Source organism: Stenella coeruleoalba (genome assembly GCF_951394435.1).
Source record: "Stenella coeruleoalba genome assembly, chromosome: 2".
In the NCBI taxonomy this organism is placed as follows: domain Eukaryota; kingdom Metazoa; phylum Chordata; class Mammalia; order Artiodactyla; family Delphinidae; genus Stenella; species Stenella coeruleoalba.
The window spans coordinates 143,146,963-143,174,294 of NC_137147.1; the positions used below are offsets into that span (position 1 = coordinate 143,146,963).

At 49.3% G+C, this 27,332-nt stretch overlaps 2 protein-coding genes across 9 annotated transcripts in view; both read right to left on the reverse strand.

Moving 5' to 3' along the window:
- Positions 1-63: 63 nt before the first annotated feature.
- On the reverse strand, positions 64-3,875 carry SNX22 (sorting nexin 22). Of its 6 annotated transcripts, none has more exons than XM_079912107.1 (7): positions 3,407-3,565; positions 2,946-3,029; positions 2,413-2,517; positions 1,834-1,928; positions 1,422-1,454; positions 1,124-1,191; positions 64-655 (listed from the first exon to the last, which is right to left on the reverse strand). In XM_079912107.1, exons 1-7 carry the CDS (start codon positions 3,479-3,481, stop codon positions 534-536), a joined length of 582 nt encoding a protein of 193 aa, XP_079768233.1. In that variant the 5' UTR covers positions 3,482-3,565; the 3' UTR covers positions 64-533. The 6 variants fall into 6 exon arrangements, 5 of the variants coding, with proteins under 5 accessions (XP_079768233.1, XP_079768230.1, XP_079768234.1 ...); XM_079912105.1 differs by having other exon boundaries at positions 422-655; positions 1,759-1,928; positions 3,407-3,875; XM_079912104.1 differs by having other exon boundaries at positions 2,946-3,875.
- Positions 3,876-10,084: 6,209 nt separating this feature from the next.
- Positions 10,085-27,332, reverse strand: part of SNX1 (sorting nexin 1) — a 45,126-nt gene continuing 27,878 nt past the window's right edge. For all 3 annotated transcript variants that reach the window (XM_079914871.1, XM_079914869.1, XM_079914870.1), the window contains exons 6-15: positions 27,035-27,176; positions 25,967-26,045; positions 25,439-25,514; positions 22,451-22,564; positions 22,145-22,238; positions 20,883-21,088; positions 18,319-18,462; positions 17,649-17,729; positions 17,082-17,153; positions 10,085-16,442 (exon numbers count right to left, since the gene is read on the reverse strand). In XM_079914871.1, the coding sequence (XP_079770997.1) occupies positions 16,392-16,442; positions 17,082-17,153; positions 17,649-17,729; positions 18,319-18,462; positions 20,883-21,088; positions 22,145-22,238; positions 22,451-22,564; positions 25,439-25,514; positions 25,967-26,045; positions 27,035-27,176 (1,059 nt within the window). In that variant the 3' untranslated portion in view covers positions 10,085-16,391. The remainder of the gene's footprint in view (positions 16,443-17,081; positions 17,154-17,648; positions 17,730-18,318; positions 18,463-20,882; positions 21,089-22,144; positions 22,239-22,450; positions 22,565-25,438; positions 25,515-25,966; positions 26,046-27,034; positions 27,177-27,332) is intronic.

The following is a 27,332-nucleotide window of genomic DNA, read 5'->3' on the forward strand; positions in this document are numbered from 1 at the left end:
TCCTTGGGTTCTGGCCTGAACCCTTTCCCTCCAGAAATGAGGGAGAGATGAACACAAACCAGACATTTCCAACTGGCCACACAAGTCTGGGAGGGCAGGGGGAAACAGATCTGGACATTCACAGAAAAATGTGCTATGCACAAAATGTCAAGCAGGAGTTTTTGCCCCTTGCTTCTGAACTTGGCTAGCCACTGTGCCTCAACCTTTGCATGTCCCCGCCACGCCTTTCTCCTGACGTAGGTAAAGGAATACACCTGCACCTTTTCATAGCCCACCTCCAAACTGGTGGGCTATGAACATTCTAAAGGAATTCTCCCTTTCTTCCCTATCTTCTGTTGTCCCCACCCTGGCCCCTGGGCTCTAGGAGTGCAGGATCCTACCACCTCAGACACCACTGCAGCGGAGTTCTGAGCCTGGAGGGGTGGAGGGTGGTGAGTCCGGGGTCCAGGCCAAGGCTGACCCAGCCCATGTCCCTTTCAGAGGACTGAGGTCCATGACTGTCCTGGCAGGTGGCCTAAAGCCCTCTGGACTGGTCAGGGCATCGGTGGCACTGGAGCAGGGTGACAGGCAGCCTCTGGCTGGGCTTTAGCTGTGCTGGCGCTGAAGCCATAGAGGCCCTGGAGCACACCGTTCACCACCACGTTGGGCAGAGGCTCTAGGACAGAAGGAAAACAGGAGTAAGGGGTAGGGGCTTCAGGGCAAGAGGAAGTGGGGTGGGCCTGGCTGCAGGCCTGCAGCTCCCTGAGCTCCTGCTCATAGGCTCAGCACCCCCTGTTCCCCGAGAACAGGGGTCCCTGCCAAGGCAGCAGGTAGCAGCTGGCCACCTCAAATGAGGCCTTGGCATTCCCAGTTCACATTCTGTTCACATCTTGGTTAAGCCAGGCTGCTAAAGAATGGAGACCAGGGGAGCCAAGCTCATTTCACCATGTCTACTTCCTGGAGGAAAATACAAAGCAGGCTACAGGGGCACAGGAACAGCAGGGAGGTGTGGCCCCAAAGGGGGGCAGTAGGAGGGAGATGCTGCCTAGGGGTCCTGCGAGCTGAGAAATATCAACTTCACCCTCACTCCCACCCTGGTACCTGGGCCCTAAGTGTGGATTATGGGTCAGAGGCACCTCCTCACCTGGGGATGGGATGCAAATATAAGGATCCATGCAGAAGCTGATAACAGGCCGGTGGTACAGCTGTGAGCTGGGAAGAAAAGGGGTCATGAACAGTGGAGGGGGAAACAGAAAAGTGTCAGGTTGGGTGGAGACTAAGGACTGAGATCACCAAGGACCCACACAGGAAAAGTGGGAAGTGGGCTCAGGAGGCAACAACATGAAAACCCGGAGCATGGGGACAGGCCAGAGGCTTCAGGCCCTGGTGTATGGCCACGAGGGGGCAGCAGGAACCCAGTGCAGACAGGGACTTGGACTTGCCTGCTGTTGCCGGGCAGGAACTCCCCCAGGGCGCTGAAAAGAAGAGAGAGGCTGTGAGCTGCCTGGGGATGCCCGGGGTGGGGGGTGGGGGTGGGGGGCGTGTGGCAGGGGTGGAGATGCAGAAGCCCAGAATTTCACCTCCCAGGGGACTGCTGCTTCTATTTGTAACAAACTCAGCTCGGGAGGCACCCGGGGTAGCCAAGGCTCTTCAGAAAACAGCCCCTCCACAGGGGTCAAGAAAGCCTACTGGGGAGGTGTGTCTTAAAGAGGAAGAACCAGGCTAGGGCCTGGCAGATACAAGAAGGAAAGGGGCTTGACCTCTAAAACCTTTCCTCACCTGCTGGCTGCAGAGAGCCCCTGTCCCCACAACACTGGGGCCCCTCTCATGCCAAGCGCCTCTAGAGATGCTCACCCCCAGCTGCTGGCCTTGGGGACTATGGGCAAGTGGCGAAGACTCAGGAATTCCAGTAGTTCCTTGGGCACATCCTGGTTCAAGTATAGGATGCCCTGGAGAAGAGAACAGAGGCAACCTGTTAATCAGATTCAGCTGTGTAATACGCAGAGCCTGGTGCAAATTGAAAACACGTGGGCCCTTCCAAAATGATAAAGAATTTCAAGACAGCCAGAGCAGAGCATTAAACCAAGCTAGGGCCCTTCTGAGCACTGGCCCTGGGTGACTATACAGATTGGCCCACGAAGCCTGCCTGGCCTGCAATTGGGCATAACCGTGTGGGAGGGGGGGGAAGGATCTCCACCCTTATCAGGAGGGCAGCACAGGATCTCACCCTGGAGAAAGAGAGCTAGCCTTCATTTAACTGGGACTATCTGCCTCCTGGTTACCTCACTCAATCCTACCAATTCAGAGAGGGATGAAGTACTAGAACATGGCCAAAATGTAGGTCCCCTTCACCCCAGTCCCCCGCACCTCTCTGCGGGTGTCACACCTCTGGTCCAGCAGGCTGAGAGGCAACAGAGTGAGACCCACACACACCTGGATATAGGCCTCCAAGCTCTGCCGCCGCTGCTCCAGTCCTCTGGTCCTCCAGTTGGGCAGGCGTTTCGAGGGGAAGTCGGGCACTTTGGACAGTTTCTTGATCTGCCAGGAGGTTACCGCAGTGCGATCACAGCATCCCGATTGAGCCCTCAAGCTCACTTCATCCTAGCCAAGAGCCCTCCCCAGTCCTCCCTGCCACCCACACCCCCAAACTTCAGGCTGTACTCTGAGACACGCCCGCGTGGTGAGCAGTGGTTGGGACAAGGGCGAGAGGCGCCCTCAACAACCCCGTCCGCCCCCAAGACGCCCGACGCCAGACCAGCCGCGCAGGGGCACGGGCAGCACGTGGGACCTAACCCTTTGCGCGCGTTCCGCAGCCCGCAGGGAGGTCTGTGCCCACGACCTGAGCTCTCTAGGGCCCGGTAATGGGGGTGGCAGAGGCTGGGGCCCGCCAGCTCGTCTGCCTGCCTCTCAGGGCTTGGGAAGGAGCCGGGCCGGGGTCGGTCTGTCGGTGGTGGGCGCAGCCTCACCCGTTTGTGCAGCGCGTGGAACTCGCTGTAGCGCCTCTGCACGGTGTGTCTGCGCCCGTGGTACAGCACCTCCACTCGGAACACCTGGCGGGCGCGGGAGGGCAGCCGGGTGCGCGTGAGGCCTGGCGGGTTGGTGCAGCAGGACCGGCTCCCGGCGACGCACCCACCCTCCGCCCTCAGAGGCGCAAAGCGGCCTGGGAGCGCCGCTGCTCTCCAGGGACCCTCCCAAGTCCCCACACACTGGGGGGCTCTGCTCCGTGCAGTCAGTCCCTCAGGAGCCGGGACCGCCGTCGGCGGGGCTGGCAAGTCCAAGCGGCCCAGAGACCCTCGGCAGCGTGTCCCCAGACGTCCTGGGCCGCCGCGCTCGGACCCCGAACCCGAGGTGCGGGGTCCGCATTGCATTTGACGCAGGGAAATCCGGCGGGTCCCCGCGCCCCTTCCCATACACTGCCCCCGCTCACCATGTGGCCTTTCTCGGGGCTCTGCCGGGTCCCCTCGGCCTCGGGCCCCACCGACGGGATGCGAACTTCCAGCATGCACGCGCCGCTTGCAGCCGAACTCTCCGCGCTCCGACCAGAGACCGCGGCGTCGCCGACCCCGCCTCCTCGTGCCTGCGGGACCCGCCCCCACGTTGGCCCCGCCCAGGGCGTTCCCCAGCGCCGCCGGGTCCTGCAAGGGGCTGATTAGGCTGCAGCCCGCTAGCGCGAGGCGGGCGCCGCCCACTGAGCCTAGTGGGGCCGCAGTACATGGAGACCCTTCGGCAGAGAGCCATCTGTTTGTCAACATGTCCACATTCACCGAGTCCCCAGTGATTGACAGGAATGCGGGAGAGCCAAATTTCACCTGCTCTTATTCGAGCGCCTGCTAAGGACTGTAAGCCCCTGTGGGCATTGGCAAGGAGGGAGGCTGGGCCCAGATCAACCAGGGGCGTTCCTTGCGTTCCTCACACCCTTACCCAGGACCAGGCTGCACCCCCATCTCCTTCCCTCCACCTTCAACGTGGACCCTGGGAGCGCGGCCTGGGGTAAAGCTTGGACGCACTCTGGCTTTGATGTCCCCCTTCCTCCAGCATTCGTAGGCCCCATTCATTCATTTTTTTAAAAAATATTTACTTATTTGGCTGCATCTGGTCTTCTTTGCGGCAGGCAGGCTCTGTTGCAGCGCGTGGGCTCCAGAGCGCACGGGCTCATTAGTTGCAGCACACGGTCTCTCTAGTTGTGGAGTGCGGGCTTAGTTGCCCCGCGGCCCGTGGGATCTTAGTTCCCAGATCAGGGATCAAACCCACCTCCCCTGCACTGGAAGGCGGATTCTTAGCCTTTGGACCACCAGGGAAGTCCCCATTCATTCATTTTAAAAATCCATTCCTCCATTTCAATCATCTTTCAGCCCAAACCTTCATCAGGCGGAAGAGAGGCAGTGTAGGGACAGAGGCTCTGCTTTAGCGGTCAGACAGCTTGGGTTTCCCCAACTGTGTAGATCTGTGCTCATCTGCAAAATTGAGATAATATGCCTCCTTCAGGAGAGTGTACGAAAACTGAGTGAGATAATCCCTGCTAAGCCCTCAGCAGAGTAGGTATTAGGAAAATGGTAGTTTGTGGGCTCATCCTGGAAACACAGGTGGGTGATGTTGGTATGCAGGGCAATGGATGGGGAAGAGGGACTGTGGGAGGTGGCACGAGGCTGCCCTTGCCCACTCTTCTGGCAGAGTCTTTCTGGGTGTGTGACGGGATTTAATCCAGAACTCTCTCACCTCCTGTGCTGGGAGAGGCTTCTGCTCCTACCTCTCAGCGCTCTTCCCCCACCCGCCTAAGGGAGCTTTCCCATTCAGCACAAGCCTCCACTCCACTGACTCCTCCCCAGATAGTCTTGGGGGGCAGTGGAGGAAGGCGAGGCCCCTGCCTCCCAGAGCTCACCCCAGCAGAAAGCTTGATGGTGGGAAGGAGCAGAGAACCTGTCGTAGGAGCTGGGGTTGGGGGGCCACTGACTCCCTCCCTCCCTTGCTAGTGCAGAGGTGTTTCTGAGCTGGAGCAGAAACTCCCCATTCCCAGCTCTGCCCCCAGAGAGAGGCTGAGAGGATGACCCCATAAGGGGGCAAGCAGGTCTCACCAATACCATGTTCCACACTTTCCCCCCACCAAATTCCATCTCACAGGGGCCTCAGAATCAGGAAGCTGAAACCTCCTGGAAGGGAAATGATCCACCATGAGGAGAAGTGCTGGTGTTTCATTACCTCCCTTGTTCTCTAGGGCCCCATCAGTCAGGGACCCTGCTCTCCTTGTCTGCTGTTCAGGGAGTCCTCTTCTAGGACCCTCAAACCTCTAAACTTCTTGGTCGCCCATCCTAATGAAGGTCTGCCTCTGTCTCTATTCCTACCACCCAGAACACTGCCACATCTTCTAATGGACCTCTCGTTTTTCCTTGCCTCTCTCCCTCATAACAGGTCTACTCTCTACCTAGTAGCACAGACCGTCAAGGCATCTGCTTAAAACCATCCAAAGGCTTCACGTTGTGCTTAAAACAAAACCCGCCCTCCCCACCATAGTCTACACAGCTCTAAATGACCCAGCCCATCTCTCATTTTCTCTCCTACCCTCTCATGCATGGGGCTCCAGCCACAGCGACATTCTTCCAGTTCTTCAAACCTAACGAACTCTTTCTGCCTCAGGACATTTATACTCACTGTTTCATCTCTCTGAAACACTTTTTTTTTTAAGAAGGTTTGTGGGGTTTTTCTTAATTTTTACATTTATTTTTGGCTGCCTTGGGGCTTCATTGCTGCGTGCGGGCTTTCTCTAGTTGCGGCGAGCGGGGGCTACTTTCCGTTGCGGTGCGCGGGCTTCTCACTGCGATGGCTTCTCTTGTTGTGGAGCACGCGCTCCAGGCACGTGGGCTTCAGTAGTTGTGGTGCACAGGCTCAGTAGTTGTGGCTCGTGGACCCCAGAGCACAGGCTCAGTAGTTGTGGCGCACGGGCTTAGTTGCTCTGCGGCATGTGGGATCTTCCCAGACCAGGGATCAAACCCGTGTCCCCTACGTTGGCAGGTGGATTCTTAACCACTGTGCCACCAGGGAATCCCTCCCTGCAACACTTTTTCCTTACTCTTCACCTGGTGGGCTTTGCCTAAAACTTCTAATTCTTAGCCTAAAACTCACCTTCTCATAGACACCTTCCTTCCTGACCATCCTATCATAGCACCTTGTCTCTGCACTCATTCCAATATTACTGTTACTGTTTGTTTATTGTTTCTCCCTGGTGTCCCCAACTCGGCCCCCAGACTCAGTACCAGTGAGCCAGGGGCATGGTCTCTTGTCAGGGTTTTGCCACCATGGTGCCAAGCATGTAGTAGATGCTCAAAAGAAGCATTGTTGATTGAAAGACTGTATGAATCAATGGGGGAGGGGGATGTTGGGAAAAGGCTAGGGAGAGGAGGGAAGGCCTGGGAAAGAGGCAGGAAGGGAGCAGGGTTGCTGAAGGGTTACAGGAAGGCCTGCAGAGGGATAACAACAGAAATCCTCTTCCTACCTTCAGAGTTAGACTCTTATCTCTCGCTCTCTCTCTCTCTCTCTCTCTCTCTCTGAAGACCATCATCCACCTCATTCACTTACTTGATTTTCAGCTGTTCCTGAGAAGTCTCAAATCAATGCATTTTCATCCCCATTTATAGAGGGAGATTTGATGCACCTGACTCGTAAAACATTTGGTAGTAAACCTGCAGCTCCTTATTCCACAGCATTTCATTCAGACCTGAGTGAAGATCCAAATGAAGAAAAACAAGATCCTTGACCTGGAGACATTTATGTCTTTGGGGAGATAAAACAACTTATGGAGAATATTTTCCTGTAAAGAGGAACACGTGACATGATGTACGCTCCAAAGCAGTTATTACAGTCAAAGGAAAAGTTTGTTTTCTGTATACTTTAAACATTGGCCCTCTCAGTATGTGAACAGTGATCTAAGTTCGAGCCTCAGATTACACGGCCATAACCGGGGTTTTCCGAATGCATAGGCCTGGCGTGGAGTCTGACCCAGTGCGTTTTCCACAAGGTCGCTGGTGATGCTTATGCTCCTGGTTGGGGGCCACATTGTAAACACCTGTCTCTTGACGCCCACACCAGCCCTGCCAGGGAGGGGGGCCATTCTCGCCCCACTGTACAGACGTGAAGCCTGGAGATGAGGATCAAGGGCCAAGCAGAGGGCAGGAAGGGCTGGGGGCAGAGGTGTCCACCCCCGACACGCCCCCTCTCCTGGGGCCGCCTGGTCGCGGGCGCGCGGGTGGGTTGGACCGCGTCTCCGCCCTGGCTCGGCCCTCGCCTTCCACTGCCCTCACACAAAGCCCCTTTCACGGGCTCGGCTTCTACTGGGCGGCCGGCGCTGTTCCGGAGGTTTGGTTAACCCCGTTAAGAAAACAAACAGCTCCTGGGCCTCGGGCGGGCAGAGGGGCGCCGCTGGGCACAGAGACTGGATGCTTTCCCCTCCCCGCGGGTGGGCGGAGGCGGACTGACCTGGAACCCCATTAACCCCGGGCAAGGCTGGGCCTGGACTGCTGGGATGGGGGCTGGAGTTGGAGGTTCTGGTCGCCAGGGCAACCTTTGACAATGCCCGTGCCTCAGCGTCCTTACCTGTACCACGGGGAGTTGTGTGTAGACTAAGTGACATCATGCTTCCAAAGTGTTTGGCATGGGGCCTGGCACACAGGAAATAAACATTAGCTATTCTTATTCGACTGAATTATACGAATTCGCTGTTTTTGCAGGCCAAAACTGTGGGGTTTTGCCAATTACATATGGTCCGTCCAATATATTGTTAATGATTCATCTCTGAAACAACAAAAGCAAATTCTTCTATTCCTTTTTCAGTATCCTGAGGTTGCAAGGTTAGCTTAAAAACAAACAAACAAACATTAGTTACTCCAACTACTAACTCTGTGATCAGGCTTTTCCTGATTTTCTCATTGTGCAACCAAAAACAGGTAAGAGAATGAATTAGAAGCACAGGTTGGTGTAAATCAGCAACCATCCTGTTCATCCTAACAGCCTCAGAGCACTTACTAACTGCTTAATAAGTACATCTTATAAATTTGAAATAATAATAATCAAAATAAAAATTTTTATGTTGTGTATATTGGACTTTGGTACAGATGTCTAAAAAATTAGTTCTGCTGCCACAACATTTTAAATTACTGAGCTAGTCTAAATTCATCATTTTATAGATGAGGAAACTGAGGTGTGAGGAAGGGAGAAGTGGGCTGTAGAAAGGGCTGTGTTAGGAAGGCACCTCTGACAAGCATGTCCTGCCTGAGCCCTGAGAGCAAAGTCTGACCCCCCGTTAGACTGGTGCCCGGCTTCCCAAGGGACAGGTAGGCTCCAGCCAGCAGTGTCAATCCTAGGAGCTCCCCCGCCTCTTGCCCAGAAGACAGAGGCAGCTCAGCTGCTTCAGACAACAGGATGCAAGGCCAGAGCAGGGGGAGCTGCAGAGACCACTCCAGCCACCCGGTTTCGAGGCAACAGCTTCCCGGGGAGATTTTTCTGGCGCTACAACAACTCCTAACATCCTTTAGGGTGGTATGTCAGGGGACCAACCGATTGCCCTTCTGGTGCGCCCGCACCAGGGCTCAAGGAATAAAGACATGCTCAGGTACCCTCAAGTCACAGGACTTAAGCATGGAGGAAGCCGTGGGACTAAGAACTAAGGACAACAGGGAAGCTGAGAGGCCTCCAGGTCTGGAATGGAGATGCACCTCCACCGGCTCTAGCCCTGGATACTGTCTGGGGTTTCGCAGCAAGTCGTTTTTACTCTCTGCCATTAATGGTCCCCAGCTACTCACCCAAGCTGTTCTCTGTCTTCCAGCTTCTGCCCCTGCCACACACTGAGCACATCTGGGGAGAGTATCTCACAGGGTGAGAGAAGCTCAAATGCCTACAAGGTCAGGTGGGTAGCTTCTCCTTGACAGGCCTGCTCCATGGATTTGTTCAGGTCTTTAAGAAAACAACTTAGTGGGTTAGTGTCTAGGTCCTCCTTGTCCATCCCCGACTGGATCGTATGGGATATGGGGGTGCAGACAAGCCGAGTCAAGCAGATTGGTGCGACCTTGGGCAAGCTGCTTAAGGTCTCTAAGCTTCAGTCTTTTAATGGAGATAACGACGCCCACCTGGCAGAGCCGTGGTGCTGGATGAGTTTCAAAGCCCTGAGCCTGCTGGCACAGGGTAGGTGTTAAACGCATGGCAGCTCTTGGTTATTAGGTCCCGGGGTGGGAAGGGACTATTGGGGCAGTCTGGACGCTGCCCTGCATGTGTTCCTGGCTGCCACATGCCTCATCATCTTTTTCTGGTGAGGCTGCTAATATTCCCAAGGGGACACCTGCTACTGGGCCCCTATGGTCATCATCACTGTCACTCATAATGGAAGAGGAAGCTGAGAGCTCTGAAGCTAGGAGGGGGCAGTCATTTGGAAACAATCGTCACATCCCTTTAGGGAAAGGTCCTATCTCAGTTTGGACAGGGTTTTTCTTTGGGGTTTTTTTCTGGACCCAGAGGCTGAGCAGCTGGCTTCCTCTGAGCAGCCTCGGTGGTGGGGCTGTGGGGATTTCTGCCCCAGAGGTCTGGTCATCAGAGCCAGAGGGGCATTTCCACAACAGACAAAGGCAAAGGGGGGAGGCCTTTCTGGGGCAAGCAGTGGAGCAAGTGGCTATCACCTCCCCGCTTGCAGGCCCCACCTGGAACACTGAGCACCAATCCTGCCAACCAGAGCAAAGCCTACTGAACCCCAAATCAGGCCTGATTTCTGGATCTCGTGAAAAACCCCAAGATCTGGGCCCATAGGCTCGTAAAACAGTAATCTCCACAGCTGAAGGGCAGTCACTTCCCCCTGAGGCTGCCTTTGGAAGTGGAGGACGGCACCTAGATGAGTAGGAACACGATCCATGACCTTAAGGAGTTCAGAGCCACGGAGGCTAATGAGATAACATAACAAACACAAGCGAGAAAGACCAGAGGTTTAAGAGGATGACAAAGTGCCATGCCAAGAGCTGTAAAGGAGGCAGGGCTCCCACTCCAGTGTGGGTCGGGGGCGGGTGAAGAGTAGATCAAAGAAAGCTTCCCAGAGATGTACATATAAAGTAGGCCTCAAAAGGATGCAGTGGATTGTTTTCCCATAATGAAAATAGCTTTATTTAATGTTTACGATTATAAAAGTAATACACAGAAATTCCAAGCAATATCAAATAGTATAAAAATTTTAAATAATGCGAAATTCCATCCCTAGAGGCAACCATAGTTAACAATTCGATCAACATCCTTCCCATATGTATATAATTTTATATAAATGCAGACCATATCATACATGTAATTCTATAACCTACTTTCATTCATAAATGAGTTTTTCTTGTCGATAAATACAGCTATATATCATCTTCAATGGCTGTATGATACCTAATTACGCACCATAATTCATTTAATCCCTTCCTGCTGTACATTTAGATTGAGTTCAAATTTTACAACTGTAAACAATGCTACGATGGGCCTCTTTGCACAGTCTTCCTCATGGACTTGGTTTCTAGAGGTGTCTATGGGAATCCCCAGTGAATGTTCTGACACATTAACCAATGCCCTCATCTCTATTTATTCACACTCTTATCCACAATACTGAAGGCTGGCTGTTTCAGACAGGTGTAATGCTGAGATTGAAGGGAGGGATGGGGGCTGAGATAGGGTGCTTCAGGAACAAAGCCCAGTATTAATAAAGGCTTCTTAGGCCACACAGAGTGAGGAAGGAAGGGGCATATGTGGAATCCGTTTCCATGAGGTATGCGCACCGCTGTGAAGGACTAGGAGATAAACAGGAAAAGGCGAGCTGGGGTCCTCTCACAGAAGGCTGTGAAGGCCAGGTGGCAGAGCCCACAGCTGGAGATCACTCAACAGTTACCTACTGATATCTGGCACCTATTTTAAGCCCAGATCTTTTCAGGGGCCATGGGGTGATAAACATGTTCCACTTTGGAGAGTTTATTGTCTAATTTTTTTTATGCCTTAAATTGCTTTTTGTGCTTCAGTCACCTGCCTCCTCTCAACCTATCCCTTGTAGCAGTTGAGCTCCTATTGATACTCTAAGGCCCAAATCAAATATTACAGAATTTTTATTGTTTGGCAGAGAGAGCCAACATTAAACCACACAAGTGGTATCACAAGACATTGGCAGATGTCACACCAACCCCGGGGCCAGAAGACAGGGATAAGCTGTTCTAGTGCATTTCTAACTCTGAGCTCAGGCCTGCCTCTTCCCCAATGTGGAACTGAGAATCTTAGCCAGTGACTCTGAAGACCGGGTGTCCAGTTCAGTCATGTGGCAACTGCAGCAAAGGTGTGTCCTTCCTTGCTGCAGGAGGGATCACCATTCCCTTCCCCTTCCCCTCCACTCAACCCCCAGGCTGCTTGAACTGGTGGGGAAAATCCCACCACCTTAGGGCCTGCTGTCCCTCAGAATCCATGGTCTTCAATCCCATGTGGGCCCTAAGCACGTTCAGCAAAGGACACTCCTTCCATCACCATGTTCCCTCCTCAACCAGTTCCTGACCCCATCTTTAGATTTCCATTATCTTCTCATGCTTTTAAAAATTTGAGCTGCACAGGCATTCTTTATTTTCTTTAGCGTTCTCAGCTACAGGTGCATTCACAATGAAAAGCATCTGGAAAGAGCTTAATGTTACAAATATCTCTACGTGTGACACTTCCGATCATTTCTACTTCTTGCGTTTGTTCTGTCACTGACTACTCATCCTCGCTGGGGTCTCTCCAGCTCTAAACCCTCACCTTCAGGACTCCAGAGCCCAGAGATTCATGGGGGAAATAACCCAAGGGGAAGCAGGAGAAGTAAGACTCATCTCCATACCTCTTCTCTAAACCACTTGACTCAAAATAGGTAAACTAGATATTCCTATCTGAGAACATTTTAATTCTTCCCCAGCCACACCCAGCAGCGAGGCTCCCTGCTCTGTGCATTTTTGCATTTACTCCCAGACAGGGCTGATGGCTATTCCCTTTATCTCCTCTGAATTTTATTAACATGCTAGGTCTGACCCACCTTTAAATCAATCAAAGCCAGCTTTCACTCTGGATCTCCCGCATCTCTCAGCAGAGTCCTCCCTTCCCATTTAGAGGAGCCTCTGACACGGTCAGCACTTGCTGTGCCCTCTGCTTTCCTGCCCATCTGCTCCAAACCCATTTGGCCTCCTGTATTACCTATGTCATGAAAGGCTTCACCGTCTACCCTGAAATCCAAGCCAGAAGCTGGCGGCTCAAGCCAGCCACCATGCTCTCCCTTGGGCCTCTCATCAGATCGGTGGCCAGACCACAGTGGCTCTTCGCCAGGTCCTCCACCTCTCTCTGAGCTCCAGCACCATCACTATGGCCCTCCTCGGCACTCTGGCAGGCTCTCCTTGCCTCCAGTCTCATACCTTCTGATATGCCTACATCACAAATGTGACCATGTTACCTCCTGCTTAGGTCCCTCCAGGAGCTCCCCACATTTGCAGGATAATGTTCAAAGTGCCCCACAGGTCACAGGCACTGTGTGATCCGGCTCTTGCTCGTCACTCTCCGTGGGCCATCCACTAACTTAACTCTGCCCACATCGAGCCGCTTGCATTTCCCTACATGTGCCCACCTCCCACTACACGACACAGGGAGGCAGAATGGTCCCAGCAGAAGAAGCAAACACCTCTTCACCTTTAAGACAGCTCAAACATCCCCTTCTCCAGTTTCTTTCTCCTGAGTCCCCAGGTGTAATGACTCCATCTTCGTGGCACTATCCCCCCCATACAGCCCAGTACACTTAACCTGCTATTGACCTTCTTAATTTCCATGTCCGCAAGCTCTGCACAGAAATGCACAGGCCCCAAAGACAGCTGGCCCTATCAGCCTCGAGATAGGAGGCCGAGGAGGAAGTTCTGAAACCAGAAGGGAGCCCATCCCAAGGAAATAATAAAAACAGACTTACATCAGGATGATCACTGGATGGAACATAACAAAGCAAGGAGAAAGTTTTAAAATTTAGTCTGGAGAAAAGAGTTACAAATATGGAAAGGGAGAAGATAAGAATAAACTTTATGGAGCTAGACTGAAAATATCAGTGTGGATTCATGATTTTTAATATCTAATTCTTTATATCATCTATCTCCATCTCTCTCAATATTTCCATATATTTTTATCTGTAGCTATTTCCTTGCTCTGTCTGCCAAAAGCCTAGAAGCAATGACATCCCAGTAGCAATGGGCACACTCAGCACCCAGCTCTAGGTTTCTAAATATCATTCTCCATTAAAAGGAATCATGATTCCCTGGAGAAATGGCTGATTCCAGGGCTGGGGCAGGGAAGATACAAGATAAGCCTGAAGCATCTTGTTAAGCCAGAAAGTAAGAAAGTGTTTAAAAAAAAAAAAATGAAGGGGATATATTAAAAAGACACAAGAGCCGGATAGAAATCTGGGACAGTTTGAGAATCAAAACAAATTAAAGCAATGGCTTGCAACTTTGAGTAAATAGGATTCCATTGATCCGTACTTATAAACAAGTAGATTAATAAATAGGGAGGAAAAATGCTGTTCTTTAGAAGTAGAATGCCAAACAATAAATGTAGAAGAAACTATGGAGTGAGAAAATCACACTGGATGAGGAATAAAATATTTACATGATATCAAAGTATCTCCCCACAAATAACTTATTACAAAAGGGAAAAGGGTAAATTTAAAAAGGGAAACCTGGCAGACATCAGCTTAACCAAGAGATCAGAGTTAATGTTAGCATTAATGGGACCAACTACCATCACATGCCAACGTAAGATGCACTGAGGACATGTCACTTCTGTGGTGTTCTTGCCCAACATACAAAACCTAATCTAGTCATGTGGAACCATGAGACCAATCCAAGTTGAGGAACATTCTACAAAATACCTGACTGTATTCTTCAAAAATGCCAAGGTAATAAAAGGCAAGGAAAGGCTCAAGAAGTCTGGATTAAAAGAGACACATGTAATCATGTGTCACAACTAAATGTAACACATGATCCTGCGCCAGGAATCACTATGAAGGACATTACTGGGACAGCTGACACAATTTAAATAGAGAGCACGTGTTAGATTAACAGTATTATTATTATTTTTTTTTTCCGGTGTGTGGGCCTCTCACTGTTGTGGCCTCTCCCGTTGCGGAGCACAGGCTCCGGACGCACAGGCTCAGCGGCCATGGCTCATGGGCCCAGCCGCTCTGCGGCATGTGGGATCTTCCCAGATCAGGGCACAAACCCGTGTCCCCTGCATCGGCAGGCGGACTCTCAACCACTGCGCCACCAGGGAAGCCCAGATTAACAGTATTTTATCAGTGTTATACTTCCTGTTTTTGATAAGTGGTTATGGTTATAAATTATGAGAGGATGTCCTTATTCTTAAGGAAAGGCATACTGAAGTTTTGGGGTAAAGGGGTACAATGCCTGCAACTTACTCTCAAATGATTCAGAAAATACAACATGTAAATACAGATAAAGCAAATCATAAGTCATAAAGCAAATGGGATAAAAATGTAAACACTTGGTAAATGTGGGTAAAGGATATATGGGAGTTCTTTGTGATATTCCTGTAACTTTTCTGTAAGTTTAAAATCATATTAAAATTTTAAAAGTCACCAAACAAACCAGGAATCCAACAGCAAGGGATGAGTCAGAATTATGGTACAGTCACTCTATGGAAGCCTTAAAATTACACAGCCTTACAAATAAAGTCTGTGAAGATAGATAACAAAATAGAAGAAATGCTTATAACTTATACAGTGTTGAATGATAAAAGCAGGATACAAAACATTTTATGTGTATATTATTACAACTAAGCAGAGCAAGCATATAAGACTGGAAGGATAAAATCAAAGGTGGTAATAAGGATATTAGGGGAAGCTGATTCACTGTTATACAGCAGAAACTGACACACCATTGTAAAGCAATTATACTCCAATAAAGATGTTAAAAAAAAAAATGGATATTAGCGGGGAGGGAGAGATTGAGTGACTTTTTCTAAAAAAATAAAAATAAAAAAATCCACATATTGAAAAAGTACTTGCCGGCACTGGCACTCCCCGTCAGGCTGGTGGACTGGAGATCAGCGCTGCTTGCTGTTTACTGCCGGTTCCTGCCTCACGCTGCCCTCCCCAAAGGTTGACATTGCCCCCACAAGAACTGACAGAGCCGGGCATCTCTGCAGCTGGTAGGGCTGGGAGTGGGGAGGTTCCTGCGTGCAGGCAGCCTGCCAGCCTGTCCCACAGAGCAGCTTCACAGTCTGCTCTGACCAGCAAGCTTAGCGGCTGCGGACAGCTGAGGGGAAGCCCGGCATGGGTGCATCCAAGACTGGGCCTCCCTGGCCAGGCCAGCACAGAGACCCCTTTGAACGCCCTCGGCTTGTGCTGACCACACTCGGGCCTCTTGCCGGCATGCTCCCCCCTGGGCACAGATAGTGAAGCTTCTTGGAACTCAGAAGGTTTAGGAATTCTGGGATGACTTTATTTAGAGCCAGAGTGCCTGGTTCTGTTGTCAGTGGGATAAAGTGCTAAGTCCTTATCAGTCCTTTACATTTTTAACATGGACCAGTCTACTGAGGACATGCTTTGATGGGCAGCAAAAAGATGTTCAGAATGCAAGGCTTTGCGATCAGAAAGCAAGACTCTCAGAGAACCCTGGGCAGCTGAGGGAAACAGGGCAGGAATAAAAGTGAAAGCTGGCCTCCTCTGCAGGAGAATTGCTTTTGTCCCTCTTATTATAAGAGATGTGTTTAAAACTCCTTCCCTAAAGAAGTAGGAATAAGAGTTAAATAGATTAAGAGACCCTCAGAACAGGTAGCTGAGGTAGACAGAGAAAAGGAAATTCCAGATCCATAGGGAAGCAGGAGCAGAAGCTTGTGAACTCCTGTGGAGAGGAAGTAACTATACCTGGCTATACCTGGGCATTTCTTGGTTAGGAGTATTCCAGACCTGCTTCCCAACTGCTCCCCAGCCTAAAGCAAAAAGCACCACCATTCTGAGTCATGTGACCCAATTTTAAAGTATTTTATTACATAATCTTTTCATGGCACCATCAGGAGTAACAGAAAATGTTATTCCCAGTTCCTAACCACATCCTGAAAAATATACATTTGTATTTATATATTTATATCAATACTCCACCCCTATCCCATAATTCCACCATCTAGTATAGGTTTTTTGCTTAAAGCAAGAAACTATTCTCTCAGGTAAGAAAATATATATGGAAGCTAAATGTAGGACTGGTTAGAGTGACTGGGGACAGCTTGGCCATGGGGGCAGGGAGGAAGGGGTGAAGTCCAGGCTAGGCAGGATGCATCACTGGGGTCCAGCAGAGGTGGAGGAGGACAGTGTATAAAAAGGCAGCGTCAGGCAGGTGGACTCTGGTGTCCTTGGTCCATTAGGAGATGGCCTTTGCCTCAGGAAGGAAGGCTTCCCAGTACTTTGCCAGCTGCAAAGAAGTGGGGTCAGTAAGCAAGTGTCCCCATTTAGTGGCAGAGCCTGAGCCTGGAAGGGGAACAGGCACAGTGCCAGGGCACTCTCCCAAGTGCCTCAGCCACCCACAGGGAGGCCTGGGCTAAGGCCAAGCTGAGGAAATGGCTTCGCTGACAGTGGACCTTGGAACAGATTGGCCAGCCAGCCACACTGCCCTTACCTCTCTAGACTGAGGGAAGCATCAAGTGCAAGGGCAATATCTGAAGACAGTCCTGGTTCTACCCTGGAGGAAGTACCCCCATGGGGGCCACAGCTTGGCTCAGCTCAGTCAGCTCCTCACAGGCAGCCACTGTTTCACATACTGATTGGGGCCTCAGCCTCAAGAGGGTTAGGTGGTATCACGGGGTTATAGGGAGAGGAGAGCTGGGGTTTGTTCTTAAAAACTAACTCATTATAGGATTAGGGCAATCCTGCTTAGGAAGAGACCCTACTGGATGTGCCACGTTAGAGAACCAGGACCTACTTTCAAGTATTGATTAAGCAGGGCCCAGCCCCTCTGAAGCAGGGCCAGATCATCCTGTCACCAAAGCCATAAGTAGGCAGCTGGCCTTCAGAGCAAGCAAGAGAGGATGAAAGCCATGCATAAGTTACATACCTGCTGCTGTGAATACAGGAGTGTCTCAAGGTACTTGATCACGTGGTTTTTGAAGTCCTTGGATTTCTCTTTCTAAAGGAGACAGGATTCTACACTGACCATCCAGACAGTTGCTCCTTCCCCTCTTGATAGGGTGCTGATGTTTTTTGCTGACCAAGGCTGAGCACAGCCTCATAAAGTAGAGGCAGCAGCTGGATTGGCTATAATTTCCAGCCAAATAGCCTCTTGCAAGGTTTTCTTGAATGGTGGCAGGGTGGGGAAGGGGAGTAAAGGGTTTATGACAGCTGCAAGCTTTGTTCTGTGCTCTGGTCCAGCAACAAGTGTAGGACAGCCACTTTGCCTCAGGAACAAACACACGAACATGAACACACACACACACACACACACGAACATGAACACACACACACACACACACACACACACACAGGCGGCCACGCCTGTTCACAACAGCTGCCAAGTCACCGGCACCGCCATCTGTCTCCCTACTCAATAGAGACTTGGACAAAACCAACAATGTTACTAAACCAGGCACTGCACACTTGTGAGAAGTAGGATCTTCTATCTCACCTCAAACCGTATCACTTCTTTTCGGACCACAGTTGAAATCCTTTCAAAGTCCCTTTCATACTGAGTCACCCGAGACTCCCACTGGGAAGAAAAGGAAAGAAAGGATCACTTAATATATTATGGTATTAAGTCTTTACCTTTGAATAGAAATTCTGTATCTGAGACCTCAATTGGCATTTGTCTGTCCCTCTGGGTAAGACTAGATATGGAGATTCAGCACGTAAGCCAGAGTCCAGTAGAAGGCCATCTTTCAGGCTGGCTGGGAAAGAGATGCCGCGTGCCTCAGGCCAAGCCTGGTTCCTAAGAAAGCTCTGGTACCCCAGAGGCTCTGGTTTAGGTATTCGCCAGCAAAGCTGGGAGCCCCACAGAAATGAATTTAGTTCTCACCGGGGGGGCACATCTGAATCATCTTGGAGCTTTTCAAAGACCCAGCCAGGACTGCTCCTGCAGAGATTCTAATTTGGCAAGTTTGAGTGGAACAGGAAAGGAGAAGGAGGGCCAGGTCTCATGGCAAGCCTGGATCATTCTCAGAGGCCTCCCCAGCAGCTGTCCTTTAGACTCAATCAGTTCTCTTGCCTGCTGTGGGGTTCTAAGCATCTGGGTGGGATGGGACCCAGGCTCATTCAGGAGCCAGCAGAACACCCCTGCTGGGCTGCCTCGGGGGCCTCACCTCTACGATCTCATCCTTGGCCTGTTGCAGCTTGTCAGGCTTGTTGGCCCACAGCAGCCGAGCCTCAGCCTCCCGCTTCTTCTGCAGTGTGGCTTGAGCATCCTGCCAGCGCTGCCACATCTTCATGCGCTGGTCAAAGGCGGCCTGTGAAGGTGGAGGTTGGGGAAGAGCACAACCAGCCCTTCAGGAGCTCTGCTGGCTCTGCCTTGGGGGGCTCTCCCAGCAGCTGTGCTAGGGAAGGACCGAGCAAGAGCGGGTTCTGCAGCCACGTGTTAGTGCCCAGCTGTAAGTTTAACATCCAAAAGCACAAGCTTGGGTAAGACTCCTCTCCAAGGATCCAGTGGGCCAGCGCCATGCTGCTTCATGCTACTCCCAAGGCTGGAGGGCTGGGAGCACAGTAGGTGGCCTGATGCTGGTGCCCAGTCCTATGGCTTTGGAACTGCCTCTCTCAGATCAGTCAGTTCATGAGTCTACACACTTTCCCTGAGTCTCTGCCATGTGCCAGGAGCTAAGAATACAATGGGGAATGAAACACATGGGCCTGCTTTCATGGAGCTTGTAATCTAACAGGAAAGGCTGACACTGTACTACTAATTGCCAATAAGTAATTATAAGTATGCAGAGTACAGAGAAAACAAGCACAGTACTGTAATAAAACTGGGGATCTAGCTTAGCCTGGGAGATACATCAGGGAAGGCCAACCTAAGGAAGCAAACTTTAAACTGATACCCGAACAATATACAGGGTGAGCTTAACAGATCTTTAAATAAACACTTAAACCTACCACAGGGACACACTGCTTTCATCTCATCCATACATTCAACTGTTCTAGGCTATCAAGGCCCACAAGAAGCTCTCCCAAGTCCACCTGCTGGTTTTCCATGTTTCTAGCTCCTTGACCACAATCAGCGTTTCCAGAGGATAGCTGTTTGGCCTAACAAAACCATCCTGCACCACCACTGGCTTTGTAGGCTTCAAGAGGCCTGGATGAAAGACCTGCGTCTGGGGCAGCCTCCCAGCCCTGCTCCTCTTGCTCCCCTTCCCTACAAGAGCTCCCTGGATGTTTTCTAGGCCTCCTTAGTGCAGGCCTTTGCCGAGACTTGAGCCTTAGGGAGTGAAATGACACCAAAGTTACCTTCCCCCGCATTGTCACTGCTGCTCACCTCAATTTCTAAACAGCTGAATGTCAAAGGATTAGGTAAAGGGTGACCTCAAATCCAACCTAACCCCCTGGGCTAACTGTGGTACAGCTGCAGGTTCAGCAGAAAAGAAACATCTGTTCATCTCTCCAACCCCACAGCTAGCTCATGATTACGAGGAGGGCAGGTGAGGGGTCTCTGAAAAAAGACCAGCTTGCAGTTCTGTGCTCTAAGGCGAGCTGCCTCAGCTAGACCTCCCTCACCCCTGTCCATACTGGCTCACCTGGCTTGAAGGTCATATCCAAGTGCCGAGTTCTCCAGAGACCCCAAACAATACTGCTCTCTGAAAGCTTCCCCAGGGAGAACCCTTCCCTGGGACGGCTCTCCAGTCTAAGTAGTCTGACCAGTTCCAAAAACTCCCAAGCAGGTTATTTTTTCAGCCTCTTATCACTCTGGAGTTAGCAGCAAAGCAAACAGCAAGGGGAGAGGACAATGAGCAACCTCACAGGCTATATTAAGCACCTCTACCACGGAGGAAATGAGAGTCCTGGGTGCAGCTTGGCTCTTGACAATACAGGAGCTCTCTGGCAAGGGCGAGGTTGGGGACGGGGAGTGGAGGTGGCTCTGCTCCAACTCAGAGGCTCATACATTCTGGTCCCAACCTGGGTCGGGCAGACTCAGGCCCTTTTAGGGCAGGCGCCAGGCTCCCTCTTGGCTCTTTCCTCTGTCTCAGGGAGGCCATGTGAGAGCTAATATCACTGCCCGGTGAAGCTTCCTTGGCCACTCTGAAAGGTCAGGGGAAACCAGAGTGCCCTGGTCACCAGAAGAGAAGGTGAGGTGCTCGACCTGAGGGGCAGGCTGCAGTGTTTCTACCGGTGCGGTCAGCAAAGCTCACAGAGGGCTCTGGTGACAAGCTCTCTTGCCCCCTGGCCACACTCCTCCATGCAGCCAGTGCCAAGCCAGTTCTGTTTAGTTACCTGACTGCCCACATTGGAGGGACAAGTGGAAGCCAGCAAGAGCTCTTACCAGGGCAAAGCCGCCGCTTACTGTTAAGGAGGCAAACACCAAAGGACTGAGGAAGTCACTGCTCCAGGGGGACAAGACCGCAGGTCTGTAATAAACCTTGCTTGAAGAAAGGAGCATAGAGGATACTGTCCAGCTTCAACAATAAGGAGGGCCCTACTTGGAAATTCAAGAGTGGTCTTTTCTCCAAATTCATTTAAAAAACTGGCTGTGGGCCTCAATGTGACTCAGTGATAACTAAAAGTTTAATGGACTTTTGGTTTACGAGACACCTTCTCTTTTGAGAGCAGAAAAAATTATTTCGAGCTATAATGGATGAAACCATCTTGGGAACGGGAAGAGCAAAGGAAAAGACAAATTAAATCAAGTGGAGGAGAAAGAGGAAAGGAATGAGACGCTTACACGGACTATGGCCAGGAGGCGAATATAGTCACTCAGGAGCTCAGCAAGGAGGAAGAAGTCATTGTTGGCCTGTTCCTGGTGGAGCTGCTCGATCTTTTCTTCCACCTCAGCCAGCTGGGAGAGTGCCCGTGACAATGCTGTGTTGTCCTCAGAGCTCCCGAGCATGGCGAGACTCTTTGCAAACTGGGATGTGTTCAGCGCTAGCTCTGGAAGGAGGAAGATAGCAGAGGCCTCTGATCTCCCAAGGAAAAGGGACAAGTCGGCTGGCACTGCAATGGGTGCCTTAGCAATGCTGGCCCCCGCATGTCTGGCAACTGTGGGCTCTGTAACCTAGTCACTTACACCACAGCTAACTGTATTCAGAAAGTGAGGGCAATGCAGCTCGGTCACTTGAGCAGGGAGAGGTAACTGCTGATCTTAGTTTCCCTAGGTTAGGCTTACTTGGAAGAAGCAGCTCCAATATTCCTGGAGAACCAGGGGCCAGTTAATAAAAACAGGCCAATGGCATGATTCTGATTTTTACGTTAGAGCTTGTGGTAAGCAGCCTTCTGCAAGAGTGAGTGTATGCACACTGCATAGTTTTGCATGCGGCAGAGCAGGACAACTTTGTTGTATTTTAAGCTTTGGTTCACTCTCCCCGCCCCCCCGCCCCCATCTCTTTAAAAACGTAAAAACCATTCCCAACCCAGAGCAATAGGCCCATGGCCAGATACAGCCCATGGGCTGGGTCATATTTTGCCAACCCTTACATTGCCCTCATTCTAATGGTTTTCTGCCTGTTTAGAGTTCTGATTATCAGCATGTTTAAGGCAGAAAAGGAAAGCATTCAAACTTGGCAAATTTCACTAGCTCTTAAGTAAATCTCACCAAAGAAAGGTGAAGAAGGGTTAAGAGACATATATGGTTTCCCGCATTTACATATTGCTCATTGGACCATGTAGCTAAGGCATGTAACATCATTTTGGATATAAGCCACCAACTCAAATGCCACCAACAGAAGCCTACATCCCAGGTCAAGCTGTAACTGGGATGGCTTCCCTGTACCTCTCCCAGGTAAAGAGTACAATGTCCTCAGTGGTGGAGTCATGTTTCTTGCCAGGAGATGCAGGGCATATCTTTTCGATAAGAACATCAAGGACCAGGTGGGCTGAGAATTTCAACTTGAATGGCTGAGAGGCTTGGGAACAGCATACCCTCCCATCTCCAGCTCACTGGAGACATCAGTTTCCCCCAGTTCCAAGTGCATTTTGGAGGTTTGTTACCTTTCCTGTGGTTGACTAGAGTTTCTACAACGGCATGCAGTTTCCGTAAGCGCTGTTCCTCACACTCTACCTCCTGGAGCTTCTCCTCAAACCACTGAAACACACAGGCCCAGAGCTTTAAAGGAGGCTACTCATACAGGTGTAGAGCAGTCTTTCCTTAGCAGTTTTTTTGTTTGTTTGTTTTTCAAAGGGACTGAATTATCATAAAAAGAAAGTCTCTAATCTCAGAAATTTCAGAACTCCTCAAGGCTTCTGACCCATAAGCCTGAGGGGGTAGGGAAAGCTGAGAGGCACAGGGCTACTCACAATGTCTGATTCATTCATCTTGATGGTCATTTTGCTGACTGCATCTGTGGCTTTGTTGAACATCTTGAGGAGACCAGCACCACTGAATGTCTGGGTACCCACGGCGCGTGGCAGCTACAAGACCAAGAAGGCAGGGTGGCAAGTTATCTGCTGCCCCTATTTTAGGTTCAGAAGAATTAGTATCCATCAGATGGCATGCCCAAAACTTGCCAAACAAATTATTTGAACTGTAGCTTGTTATTTTCAAAGGCAGTTAGACAAATCCATAACTAGCATGTAAAGAGAAAAAAAAAAATCAAAGGACCACATTAAATAGAATCAGCAAAATTTTCAGCTTCTGATATTGTGTGCAGAAAGAAAGCAGAGTGTGTTACGTGGCCAGGTGACCTCACGTTGAGATAGTCTGCCCACCTAGGCATGAACTTCTTAAATACCAAACACGCTTTTGTTAAAAGTCAGAAGTTCTTTTGGATGCATACTCTGCACACAGCTAGATTAAAATCTTGAGACACTTTGAAGTCGTGCTGCAATTCCATTTGGATTTTCCTCAGTGAACAAAGGTCCAAGGACAAGAACATAATTTATTCAGATTGAGGCTACTTTTAGGGACAATCTAGTTAAGTCAAGCATTCCGAATACTTAGAAACAATTTGACTAGTTCAGTCTTCCCACTCCTTTCCGAAGGCATGAAAGGGATGCTGAAGAATCCATAGTGTATATAGTATACCACGCTGAACAATTAGATTTTAGTGCCCAGGACTCTTGAGGCATTGGTTCTCAACTCAGGGCCATTTTGCCTGCTAGGGGACATTTGGCCATGTCTGGGGATAATTTTGCTTATTAAAACTGGAGGCAGGGGGGACTTCCCTGGCAGCGCAGTGGTTAAGAATCCACCTGCCAATGCAGGGGACACAGGTTCGATTCCTGGTCCGGGAAGACCCCAGATGCCGTGGAGCAACTGGGCCTGTGCACCACAACTACTGAGCCTGCGCTCTAGAGCCCGCGCACCACAACTACTGAGCCCGCGTGCCTAGAGCCTGTGCTCTGCAACAAGAGAAGCCACCGCAATGAGAAGTCCAGGCACCACAACGAAGAGTAGTCCCCACTCGCTGCAACTGGAAAAAGCCAGCATGCAACAATGAAGACCCAACGCAGCCAAAAATAAATAAATAAATAAATTTATAAAAAAATAATAATAAAACTGGGGACAGGGAGGTGGGGGAGGGTACTGGCATCTAGTGGATGAGGCCAGGGATGCTGCTAACCCTACAAAGCACAGGACAGCCTCCACAACAAAGGATGATCCAGCCCAAATGTCAGCAGTGCCACTGGAGAGAAACCCTGCTCTAGGGGTACCAAGCAGGGCGTGAAAATGAAAAGTGGATTTAGGGATCCCAGAGGAAAAAAAAGATTTAGAGCATTAGACAGAGAATTTTTAATTTAAAAAGTTCATTTTGGGGGCTTCCCTGCTGGTGCAGTGGTTGAGAGTCCACCTGCCGATGCAGGGGGCGTGGGTTCATGCCCCGGTCCGGGAGGGTCCCACATACCGCGGACTGGCTGGGCCCATGAGCCGTGGCCGCTGAGCCTGCGCATCCGGAGCCTGTGCTCCGCAGGGGGAGAGACCACAGCGGCGAGAGGCCCGCGTACCGCAAAAAAAAAAAAAAGAGTTCATTTTGGGGGGGAAAATAACCCATATACTTAGTACCATTTTCTTAATCAGAGTAATACATAGGATATGCAAATTAAAGAAAAATGTAAAAATAAAAACAAAATGAAAAAAATAAAATACAATAATCCTACCCTGTCACTTATTTTCTTCTACTTTTCTTTCCTATGAGATATAACATTGTTTTATTCCAGTGTTTCTTTTGATCCTTAATGACTAACATAACATATTTCTTCAGCTGTATTTATATATTGTTTCATGTTTCACTTTTTATAATTCTTTTTTTAAACTGAAGTATAGTTGATTTACAGTATTGTGTTAGTTTCAGGTATACAGCAAAGTGATTCAGTTATATTTTTTTTTCAGATTCTTTTCCATGATAGGTTATTACAAGATACTGAATATAGTTCCCTGTGTTATACAGTAAATCCTTGTTGTTTATATATTTTATATATAGTAGTGCATATCTGTTAATCTCATACACGTAATTTATCCCTCTCCCTCATAATTCTTTAAATGTATGCTTCCAATGAATTTCTGTATATTCTCTGTTTATGATGAGAATTAAGTATTTGTTGTATCGATATATTTCACCTAATTCTCCAATTATTAGCAACTGAGCTGTCTCTAGTTTTTCACAATCATGAATAGCCTGCGCATAGCCTGTTAAAAAAGACTGTCCACTTGAGTCAACACTTTTGCTATATGCTGGCAGTTCTGTGCTCTGTGGTAACTGGTTTTGAACTAAAAACCCCTCAGCTCCTGGCACAAAATAAGCATTCAATTTGAGCCAAGTAGTAACCTATGAAAGACATTCCAAGGACTTGCCCAACAGATCACTGTGTTGATCTAATAAGACAAAGACAAAACTAGGTTGCAGTCTGACCTCTACAACCAGTTACTTTTATTTATTTATTTATTTATTTATTTGCGGTACGCAGGCCTCTCACTGTTGTGGCCTCTTCCATTGCAGAGCACAGGCTCCGGACGCGCAGGCTCAGCGGCCATGGCTCATGGGCCCAGCCGCTCCGCGGCACGTGAGATCTTCCCGGACCGGGGCACGAACCCGTGTCCCCTGCATCTGCAGGCGGACTCTCAACCACTGTGCCACCAGGGAAGCCCTACAACCAGTTACTTTTGACTGCAGGCAGAGCTTCTTTTATTTCAGAGGCTGAAGAATACTTGTCACTTTTGGGTGCTTACGAACTAGGATGTAGTCTGAGACTAGGCTATACACGGGTGCTCAAATATTTGTTGAATGAACTAGTTTCATTTCACAGGGGCAGATATGAATTGTTAAATTCAGTTTGTACAATACTAACCTCTTCTTTTTCCAAGAACTCCCTGACATCAGGGTCCTGTAACATGGTAGGATGATTCACAATCCTCTGAAGGTACCTACAGGGTAAGGAGTTATCTGGTTAGCTGACCTGGCCTCACAAGGTTTGGAGTATCATACAGTGCTGGCAGGGGTACAATGTCTCTCATTACTTTAAAATGTCCTCAGATAAGGCACTTAAGTACAAGCACATTCAAGTTCATATTCTTCACATTTCCAAAAAGGGAAGAAAAATAACTGCTCAGAAAGTGACCTCAGAGCCATTCATGTTTGACTGTTGAAGAAGGAGAATTTGATTGCTCACTCAAGGTGGGGAAAGAAGATGTTCTGTTCCTGAGGTGGGAAGGAAAGAGACTTAGGAAAGGTTAGAGATAATATGGAGGTGGGAATCTTTAATTCACTCAAGTTTCACCACTACTAACTCCAGCAAATATCTCATCGTAATTAAGTCTCAGTTTCTGCTTCTCATTTGTTCTCATGGTATTCAAGAAAATAGTTTTAGGGTACTTACCTTTCTAGAGCAGCCCTCCGTTTTTCAAGAAATTCTGCAGAAGAAGAGTCTTCCTTCCCAACTTTTACTTTTGTCATTCCTGGAAAAGAATTTAAAAAGCAAAAAAAAACCAAAAAACAAAAAACCCATATATCATCATGAAAAGCATAAGGCTATAAAAAAAACAGCCCACAGGAGGAAGGCAATGAGGACAGCTCTACAAAATACAACCAAAGTCCACATCTATGTCACGAGCAGGCATGAACAAAAGGTTCTTTTCATGACAGTCAATTTTTAAACTAGTCTTAAAGTGCTGAAGGTTCTACGCTCTGGGATTTCCAGAGCATATGTTTTCTAAAAGGGGGCCATGGGGCTCTGAATAAAGATTAACAGACATCAGTTGATTGTAATGGGAAGATTCCTTGCCCCATCTCCTTCCCCTCATTCAGTTAGTACATTACAATCTGGAAGGAACAGCAATCATTGAAGACTCCAGCATACCAATACAAACACACACACACACACACACAACTGTAGAAGCTAAAACCAGAGCCTCCTATTGCACTCAAAGAAAGAGACCATGTCAAAACATACTATTTCTCTAGACCACGTGTAATTTATAGGAAAATGCTGGAAATAATTTTTTTAATTAATTAATTAATTTTTGGCTGCGTTGGGTCTTTGTTGCTGCGCGCAGGCTTTCTCTAGTTGTGGCGAGCGGGGGCTACTCTTCGTTGCAGTGCATGGGCTTCTCATTGCGGTGGTTTCTCTTGTTGCCAAGCACGGGCTCTAGGGTTTTAGTATTGTGGCTCGCGGGCTCTAGAGCACAGGCTCAGTAGTTGTGGCACACAGGCTTAGCTGCTCTGCGGCATGTGGGATCTTCCCAGACCAGGGATCGAACCAGCGTCCCCTGCATTAGCAGGCGGATTTTTAACCACTGTGCCACCAGGGACGTCCCGGAAATACTTCTTTTCTAACTGCAAGAGTCTACACTGCTATTAAAAGTAGTCTCATATACTAAGTAGAAAGTATATGGCAGAAAGAATGCAAAGGAAAGAATCTAAGCAGAATTAAAGACCACAGGCTTACCTATTAGGCTCTTCTCCGGGGGAGGAGGGACGATAAAGCCATTCTGGGAGTGTTTCTCTGAAAGCTTCTCATAAAGACCCAGAAAGTCACTAAATCTTCTTTTCACTGCAAACTGTTTACTTCTGAACATTGGTAAGCTCGTCTTGGGGAAAGAAAAAATACAAGGCGATCTCATTTTAAATAGGGGATGAATGAGTATCTTAAAAGTCATCCAGCTGACATCAAGGGAATCTTTTTCCCAGATCCCTGTCATTTAGCAACTTGGTAAATAACTTTCTCTGAGATTCTTACTCTTGTT

Coding starts and splice junctions, on each gene's coding strand:
- SNX22 (XM_079912104.1), bottom strand. CDS start 3,731: ATGTTGACAAACAGATGGCTCTCTGCCGAAGGGTCTCCATGTACTGCG. Junction 1,455..1,833: donor CCCAAGGCCAGCAGCTGGGG/GTGAGCATCTCT, acceptor TCTTCTTTTCAG/CGCCCTGGGGGAGTTCCTGC. Junction 1,192..1,421: donor TTCCTGCCCGGCAACAGCAG/GCAAGTCCAAGT, acceptor TTTTCTTCCCAG/CTCACAGCTGTACCACCGGC.